The sequence below is a fragment of the Populus euphratica genome, unplaced genomic scaffold, assembly GCF_000495115.2.
Source record: "Populus euphratica unplaced genomic scaffold, PopEup_1.0 scaffold45.1, whole genome shotgun sequence".
Taxonomy (NCBI): Eukaryota; Viridiplantae; Streptophyta; class Magnoliopsida; order Malpighiales; family Salicaceae; genus Populus; species Populus euphratica.
The window spans coordinates 73323-83313 of record NW_011499886.1 but is presented as its reverse complement, the minus strand read 5'-3'; the positions used below and the strand labels follow the sequence as shown (position 1 = coordinate 83313).

Sequence of the window (9991 nt, the reverse complement as noted above, 5' to 3'; positions counted from 1 at the left end):
AAAATAAAAAAAATCCTTGTCTAACATAGCAATATTTTTTTGATCCGAGGTAAATAAATTTTTTTACTGTTTAAAATTTTATGAGAAGTAAAAAGACCATTATTAATAACTCTTAATTTTATTGATTTTAAAGGTAAAAAAGTATTGTAATTGTGAAAAAAAAAAAAAGGAAGAAAAGTTTTAAATACCCCAAACAATGAGCATATGATGCCACAGGAAAACACCCGTACTCTGAATATTTTTGTTAAATATATACATAACCCTTTTTGTTGCTTAGATTCCTGGGTTTGCTGGAAGTGCTGGTATTGGGTCTCAAAATACATAAAGCAGGTAATCATTGCTCATAATACAACTAGAATACGTCGTGTTCTTGTTTCGAGGATCCAGTGATTGAATATTCAATAATCTTTGAAGAACATGATGGTGGTTTCTGGGCATGGAATGTCGCCGTGTTGTGGATACATTGCGTACTATTATACTATTAAAACAGTCAAAAAGAGGTTATTCTGCAAATAAGCCAAAAAAGGATACTACGATTATACTATTAAAATAGCTAAGAGGAAAATGAGAAGAAAAAGCTTGACGGCACTCGTGGGTATGGATAAACTGCATGCAGCACCAGCTTAGACAAAAACCACTAACGAATGGGCACCAGTTTAATAAACTAAATAAAAAAATTTAATACTAAATTTAAGATTTCACAGTACATTTTTTTTTTCACTATTTGATAAATGCCTATTTGGATTCTAATTGTTTCCCTTACTTTTCATTTCATTTTTTTTTTTAAATTTTTATCCTTTCAAATAATTTTTTGTACTAAAATACATGTTAATGATATTTTTTTATTTTTTTAAAATTATTTTTAACATTAGCACATCAAAACGATTCAAAAGTATAAATTATATTAAATTTTAATAAAAATAAAAAATAAATTTTTTTTAAATTTTTTAAAAATACAGGTTTAATCGCGTTTTCAAACACTAGCGAAGCATGCTTATCTCTGCAATGCGTTTGTGTTTTTTTTTTTTTTTTTAATATAGTGATACAATTGTTTGATAATTAATAAAACATTATTTACTATTTATGAAACCTACTATAATTTACATTTAAAACACAGTGCCACTAAAAACAGCTTGAAACTACCTTTTCTCTTCTCCATTATTCATTGAAGTAAATTGCTGGAGAAGGATGTTTGTTGCTGAAGGATGTCTATTGTTAGAAACAAGGTCGTGAGGTGATGATACCTGTTTGGCTAGTTGGGTTATTGAGATCTGTTATGATTGAAAGCAAAAATTCCCTTGATGATTGCTGCTGGAGTTTTGAAGGAAAGCAAAAATCCCTCTCCTCTGTCTTTCTTTTTCTTTTTCTTTTTTTCATCTCTCTAGCTTCCTCTCTCGTCCCATAGGCCTAAACCTCGAAAGAAATTCCATCCTTATCTTCTTGGGATGGTGATAATATATGAAGATAATTACTGTTTTAAATTTGCTCTATCTTTGGTGGGATAAGAACACCAACAGTCCTGTCATTGTTGAATTGTTGGTGATGGGCTTCCTTAATGCTAAGGGTGCATCGTGGGGGCAAAGGGAGATTATGGGATATGTGGTAGACAATCTGGCCTATAATTTGGCTTAGTTTTTGTAAGATTGGTAAGGGGATTGGATATGCCAATACTGTTTTGGTGAATTTCTAGCGCAAGTTTTTCTCGACTTCGAACGAAGGGGAGAATAAATAGTTGATTTGAACGGCGTTGTTTTAGGCTGACATGGTTATCTTCAATTTAACCCCTAAAGCTCTAACATCTTGCAATCAAGCCCTTATCTTTTAAAATCTCTTTTGTTTTTTTTTTTTTATTTCACCCTGGATTCATGCAATTGGACCTTTGAATTTTTGCGTTATTTACAAATTAATCTTTAGTTTTAAAAAAATATTTTATATAAAATATTATTTATTTTATGATGTAATAATAATAGTTAAATTTATAATATTTAAATTAAAAATTATCAATATTAATATATATATATTTTAATTATTTTATAATTTTAATTTAAAAAATATTCTTAACTAAATACATTAAACTATTTTTTGTTCAACCTCAATTTCAATTACAGTTTTAATCAAACATATATAAATACCAAACCAATCTTAACTAAAAATATTTTTTATAAAATATTTTTTTTTAAAGCACAACCATAAAAGCCACCATAATACCAAACACACTATGTTTATTTATTTGGACCTTTTGCATTTGCGGTGTAAAGAAACATCCTAAGGTGTTTGGTAAAATACAAAACTGCATTTTTTGTTGTAGGTTCCACTTAAAAATTAAGTTTGAAACGCAGTTTCTTAGAAGCATTTTTTACATACTTTTGTAATTGAGTTTCATCATACCTTGTTTATTTTTGTGTTTCAAAAGTAATTTTAAAAAAAATTAATTTTTTTACTTCAAATTAATATTTTTTAATGTTTTCATATAATTTTAATACGCTGATTTTAAAAATAATTTTTTAAAAATAAAAAAATTATTTTGATGTATTTCTAAGTGAAAAATACTTTAAAAAGCAACCACATCCATACAACTACCATATATTTTATATATGTTTTTTGCTATATATAAACCCTATCTATAATTTTTATCAAACATGTACCTAAATATAAATAACTATACATTTTTAAAACTTAGTTTTTTAAACCACAATCATAAAAGCTACATAAAAAAATAAAAAATAATCACACTCTAAATAAAACTAAGATTTTTAAACAATTATTTTTTCATCAAAATAATTCATAGTTTTCACACCGGAAAAGCACATCGTTCATACATTTAAAAAAAAATAAGTATTAATCCTATGATTTTGACCTTTAGGTGTTCATATAAAAATAACCCATTCATGTTCTAATTGTTTCCCTTACTTTATGATTCCCTTTCCCAAATTTTATAACTATAAATTTTAAGGAATTTCCTTATCACGGTAAAGTCAAGTCAAAATGCATTATATTTTTTATTTTTTTATATGTAAAAATTAAGAATAAGTTTGTTTTTATCATTTAAAAATATTTTTAAAAAAATTAAAATTTTTTCCCTTTGCTTTAATTTTTTTTTATATTTTCATATTATTTTGATATATTAATATTAAAATAATTATTTAAAATAAAATATTATTTTAATATATTTTCAAATAAAAAATATTTTTAAAAATAATCGCTACTATATTACTAAATATTCCTTTAATTCATATCTTAAATTGAAATTTCAAATTTAGTAACTAATGAGGAATATATACGAATAGAGCATGCCACCTTTACAATTTTTCTCAATATATCAAGTACATAAATTTTAATATTTTGTCCCTTTAAGTACGCCAATTTCTTTAGAACTTCCACCCAAGTGCTTTTGTCTACCTTTGTTAATCGTTTAACTATTTGATGATGTGTCCTTTGATTTTGATATGTTGTTGGTACGTAACTTTTTAATTTATCTCAATTGAGTGCATAATAGACTTTAATAATTTTCATTTTGGTATATCAACTTTTTTTTATTGCATTAATTAAGCACTTTCATCTTTTTTTTTTCTTTAATAATGTGTTTTTCTAGCAAAGGTACCCTCTACAAAATATTTAAATGTGATTACCGGGGTATCTATATGGGAGCTACCTCTTCTCCATCTTCTAGGTTGAACATGATCGATTTATACCATAGGTTTCGAGCACGGGAGGTAACTACGACTTGCTTTTCTTTATTGACTGGTGTCTTTCCTAGCAGATAGCTCGCTTAGGATCACATTGATTTCAGATAATGTCTCATGGCGCTCACTTTTCTTCTCCCCCCTCTGGTCAAGCTGGGAGTTCTTCTTCATAAAATGCTGGAGATAACCTTTGCTTATAAGCCTTTGTATCTCATTTTTCAAGGCAAAAACACTCTTTGGTGTCGTGGATCTTGTCTATATGGAATAAATAATATGTTTTGTATTCCAATTATAGGGATTTCCTTTCATGAAAGGGGGATGATTCACGTACGTACTCTTTTCCTTGGATATGTGTAAAGATTTTTGTTAAGATGATGTTCATTGGTGTGGCTTGGAGCTTCGAGAAGGAAAAACAGCTGTGCATAAACCCCTTTTAGGGTTTTTCTTGTATGTCTAGGGGCTCTATTTAGAGACTTACAATGCTTTGGATGTTCATCCCTCCATATATGAAAGCAAAGGTGGGATTGCTATGTGATTCTCCACAATTACGAAAATATCAGGTTTATGAAGACGAGACAATTCATGTACATTACACCTAAAGTCCAAGTTTCCTGCACCTCGGAAGTGCCGAGCCATCACATAAATGATTAAGATGTAGGAAGGATACCCATATGATCATTAAGCGCCAGGATCCGCAGGGTGAGCTGCAGCATCAGCCATATTCACACTATCTATAATGTCCTCACTATCCATGGATATGACCCATCATCCCCTGGTCCGGGGACAGAACTGGGAGGCTCTGGTTCGGGCATAGGCTTTTGGTTGGGGGGTTTCCTTTTAACTGCCTGAAATTGATTATCTGTAAGATGTTGTGGTGATAGAGGTGAGGGTATTAGTTACAGTAGCAGAAAACGCTACCTGAGATGTTCTCTGCCATTTGAATAAGTAGTGGATCCACCACTGGGATCTGAATAGACATACCAACACATGGAGCCGATGATTCTATGTGATTTTGTATGGCAGGAGTCTGAAGAAGTCACTGGATCAACATGGGCTTCCTTGTTTTTGGCCATTGCTTCAGATGAAGTGGGTTTCCCTCAGTTGAGCCTTACTAGATCCCTTAGTAGAATTTATTCTGGCATATGACGCATGAAAATCCTGAGTCCGTGGTCTTACTGTTCGAAAATGATCAAGTATCATCTTTGGACCCCTTCCTAAGGCATTGTCAGATTCTTCCTTCTCATCAAACTTGACCCAGAAATAGTCAAATCCCAAATCCAGTACATCAAAACCAGCAGTAGGTTTCCATAGCTGTTCAATCTTGGTGTAAAGCAATTTGAAGGTACTGCTTCTACCCAGTAAATTCATAACAACCGATTGCCTCCATGGAGTCTCCAAAGTTGCCAAAAACTGGGGATCAACAATAAATACAGGAAGTAAAAGGTTGCCACAGCGAAACTCTTTTGTAGCGAATCCCGTAGCAATAAGATTCGCAGGTTCTCGTACTTTTGCAGCATAGGCTGCCTGTTTCTGTTTCTCCCATGCCATGAGTTTACATAAGAAGTTCCCAAGTGTATTGCTTGGAATGAACTTACTTGAAACAAAATTTGAAAATTCAAGTTTTTTTTTTCATTTTTTTAATATTATAGAATTTATTGCTATTCAAAGTAGCCGTGCTTGTTCCCAGAGTAAATTTGCATATCAATTGCATAATTGGTGAATATGCATATGATGATAATGATAATAATAGCTAAAGTTTAGAATTCTTTTTCTGGTGGGATTATTAGTAAACAAAAGCCTTGCTACATTAATCTATGAAGCGCAATTAGTAGTTTCCTAGTTATACGCAATTAGTAGTTTCCTAGTTATACTCCTATATTGATTGCCTCTTCAAAGAAAAATGACAAATGAAATGTACAATTTGGTTTTTCATTAGAATTCATATAAGCTATGCCTTTGGGGTATGCAGCTATCAAATTCCAGCTTTGCAGCCGCACAGGAGTAACCTTTCCTGAATCTGTTAGTGGTTCTGTTACTCATTTCAACCTCTGCTGCGAAGACAGCACAAACCGGTCTGTGATCAGAAAATCTTGACTCGCGGCGGACATAGGACAACTGCTCGATGCCATCACCACGCCATAATATCCTATCGCACCTGAAATGCGAGCTTCAAGTAATGAATTTTTCTGTTCTTTTCTTCATTAGTAGTGTATACTGTTAATACTAGAAGAGTAAATACCATGCTGGTGTTCGACGTTTCCTTCTGGATTTAACAGTTTCTCCTGCATAAGAATCTGAGTTTTGTGTGTACTTGTAAGTAGGAGCGAACAAGATCTGTCCTTCTTTGAAACCGTTGAATACTCTCCCTGCTTCTCTTTCAATATTCAACTGAAGTCAATGCATTAAACCAAGTCAAATAAGGATGTAAAATCTTCTGTCAAACAACAGCATCTTCCTTCCTGTTAAACTTTTAATTTCCTAGGCTTTAAATGTTAGAAAGAATCACAGAGCATGATCATCCCAATCTCCTGTGCTTGTGCTATTAATAAGCTTTAGACAAATAGAAGCAGGCTTGACTTCCTGTGACCTCTGTGACGATTTAAGGAGACTTGATTTAGATATCTTGTCTAGCGTAAACATGAAAGATCAGTCCAGATTACCTCTTAAACATTTAGATGGATGATCCAACAATCAATTGGTGAATAATTAAACATGATGTGTAGTTTCAGAGAAGAGTCAATAAAAGGATGCCCATTGTTAAGGTTACTTGCAACATTAAACTAAAGGTGAAATGACATTGACTACAACGACAGACAGGTCGTGGGGACTCACGGCTTGCTTTTTTTTTTTTTTTTGTGTGTGTGATATAGAGAAATAGATTTAAGCAACAGACCTGATCCTTCTCCAGCAGGGTGTCCCAGTCATTATCCTCCAACAGAACCTTTGTTTCCTCATAACTCAAAGCTACTCGATAATTTAAATCTCCTAGCCAAATAATACGGCTGCAGTATTAAAAACATAGGGTCCCAAGTCAAGAGATGGATTTTACACCTACAGAATTGGAAATGAATAATAATAATAATACGAAAAGTCTAACACACTCATGATCAACTATTCTTTCAGGGGCTCGACGAGGTCTATGCTTGCAAATCTTGGGGAATTGTGTGCTCTTGAGGATCTCAGCTACATCAGCGTTCCGCTTTAGTTCATCGCCTTCCTTCTCCCCAGAAGCCAGGTGACTGCACACGAAGCAAAAGCTGGTTTGGTGCAATGACATGCTTATTGATATACATCCCTGCAAGGTAAGAATGCACCGATCAACCTTCAAATGCATACAAGATTTATTTGCACATGCACTTCAAATAATACTTTTCTCCTTCTCTGGATATTTCCAGGCTCAAGCCTCTCAAATTAATAGTCTGAATCAGAACGTGCCATTTTGTTAATTAAAAATAACCAAACTTGCTGACACATAATAAGATCAAGAGATTTTGACGATAGTTGTCTATCTAGCACAACAGGGTGGATCGAATCATATTAAATGGAAATTCTCTTTTTTCTTTCCGGTAATTGATGATCCTTTTTCAAGAAAATGATACGGGCAACTTTCATATTCCAATTTGGCCCTACATCTATTGGCCAAGGAGGCTTAGCTCAAGGATGAGCATTTAGTACTATACTCAGCTTACCTTGTTGCCAAGACGACCCATTATTCCTCTACCAACAGAATCTACCCTGAGATGACCAATGTGAGGCACCAACTCCTTTCTCACCCACACTGAAAGAAAAATTCCAACCATTTGCTTGCTTGCAATAAGGTTATAGGTCCTGTTGGTCGGTGAGGAAGGTGAGGTGGGCATGTCAGGAATATAAAGCATGTCATCCGCACAGCTTCCTGGACGACGATGAAGTTCCTTTGCTGATTCTAGTTTGTTGATGGGGTCGCTAAGTTTTCTTGTTCTCAGCCTCTCTCTATGTTGGGACTCCTCGTGACAATTGCAGATCTTGAGAAGGCTACTATCTGCCCTGTAATTTTTGCTAAGCACTTTCAGAGAAGGCTTATGAAAGAAGTTATGTGATTTGGAGTCTTTATTGCTGTTGAGGCCTCTTGAACCATGGCTTGAGTCGGAATAATAGTTCGTGAAATCATGCAGTGGTTTGTTAAGTGCTTGGCTTATAAGAGCTAGCCATCTTGCTGCAGGCTCATTATCTTCAATCACCAATACGTTTCCAGCATTGAGTGGAACAATTTCCTGAAACCTGAAGAGTATGAACTTTAGACAAGTTGCATCAAACAGATCTCATCTCAAATATTCTGAACCAGTAAAAAACATCAAGAAAGAATCTATTGACTCCAATGGAAGTTGTCATCATATTAAATTTTGCATGCTTTCCATTTGTCACTTTTTGTCACCTTGCCACAGAATAAAAGCTAAATAGATCATTAACGTGTGTTCTTCATACCCGCAGACATAAATATCGGCAGAATCTTCAACCTGCAAGAAATCTTCAAGGTTGAGGCCAGGGTCGGGTGTCTTGCCTCCCACGTTCCATGTTGCAACACAGATCCTGCAATCCAACGACATGAGTTTTTCTATAAGATATGATCAACATGAGACTGACCAAAAGCAGAAAAAGTTAACATATAAGAGAATTTACTTAACCAAATAATGATAAGAATCGACACCTGAGTTCTTTAATTTCTGTTGCTAGTGCCATAGATTGATCGAAGTCTGATAAATTTAGGCCTTCACTCCCGGAACTATTCCGTCGTTCTGCAGGCAGATAAGAAAAACCAACACCATGTTTTACTCTGAGTAAATCCGGAAGTCCAAAATCATCGTTTTCTAATGACACGGACTAAAGGGTCGCTATTATACATGAAAAACTCCCTATGTCTCCATTTTATTTTCTTCCTTTTAGTTTACAAATATCAAGCCAATGATCAACACTTCATTGATGTTAGGTTAGCTACCAGGATAGTGAAATAGATGATAAGGCTAACTTGGACTTATTTTGATGTGTACGTGGCTTGTACCCAAAACATGTAAAGATTGAATCAAAAGCGACAACCCTAGCCAGCTACTGTTAATGTAACGCAATTTTTAAAAATTGTGGCTTCAATTAATTTTATGTATAAAAGAAATAGAGCACTATGCATGCATCTAACATTTATTAGCATGGAAAATATGAGTAAATACACCTAATATATTTATTATACACACACACCTGAGAAACTTTTTCTCATCAAGGGGAATGCCTCTGTGAATGTTTTCTTCTTTGCGGCAATCTTCTTCTCCACATCTGCCCACCAAACCCAGAATAAAAAAATAGAAAGAAAAAAGAAATACATTAATATGTGTGTATATATATTATATAGGCATCAATTGAATTTATATTATATGTGAAGCAAGACATAATTAAGATGATTCAGTCAAAGAGAGGAATACCAAAAGAAACTCCACTACCTTCTGATCCAAGTATATCATCATCATTGGAACCACTTCTATTGTTTCTTTTTGAACTGAAAATCTTTGGAATAATAGACTGCACCAGAAGAATTGTTCAAGGCAATGAAACAATATATATATAAAAGCCTTTATTCTCGTTTGAAAGAATTTGAGAATCAATGAACAAAATCAATGTATTATGACAGGAAACAAGCTAAGAAGGATCAAGCAGTGAAAAATACAATACCTTCTTTTTCTTTTCATTCTTGGTAGAATCATCAGAGGTGGCATTGCTAGGGCTTTTGGCTTTGGTCATCTCTATATTTGTGCTTGTCTATTTGACTTTGAAATCATTTATTAATGCATAGAAACGAATTGGAATTTATGTCAAACTTTAAATGTTCGTGTTTGAAACATATCAAGAACCTATTTTAAATTAATTAAATATCTTTTCCAAAAATAAAATGTTGATTGAAGATTTTAAGAGAAAAAAGGGGGGGGGGGGGTGATTTCTGGGTTTGCTAAGATGGTGAATTCTGAAGAATTTTGGTGGATTCTTTAATTTATTTCTGTCAAAATAATTATGGAAAGATGAGTTTTCGTGATCTTGTTACGAAAGAATGAGATTTTGGTGCCAATGCTTTCGGGGAACTTAAAGACTGTTAAAAAGAGAAACCAATGAGTCATGCTTTACAATTTCTTAGCTGTTTATTTTTTTCTTAAAAACAAAAACCTCCAAATCCAATAGACTTTCTGCCACATAAGGGAGATGGTCTTCCCTGTTATTGCAGAAACCGGAGTCGCTAGGACAACCGCAATCGGTGGTGGATTCACAATCAATTGGCCAAGTTTATGCGT

General features: G+C 33.5%; 1 protein-coding gene across 1 annotated transcript; it reads right to left on the bottom strand.

Moving 5' to 3' along the window:
* Window positions 1-5465: 5465 nt before the first annotated feature.
* LOC105130261 (type I inositol 1,4,5-trisphosphate 5-phosphatase CVP2-like) lies at window positions 5466-8482 on the bottom strand. The gene is made up of 7 exons (XM_011032669.1): window positions 8371-8482; window positions 8148-8252; window positions 7373-7943; window positions 6785-6978; window positions 6577-6685; window positions 5923-6071; window positions 5466-5838 (listed from the first exon to the last, which is right to left on the bottom strand). The coding sequence occupies exons 1-7, from the start codon at window positions 8400-8402 to the stop codon at window positions 5616-5618; spliced, it is 1383 nt and encodes a 460-aa protein (XP_011030971.1). The 5' UTR covers window positions 8403-8482; the 3' UTR covers window positions 5466-5615.
* Between the last annotated feature and the right edge of the window lie 1509 nt (window positions 8483-9991).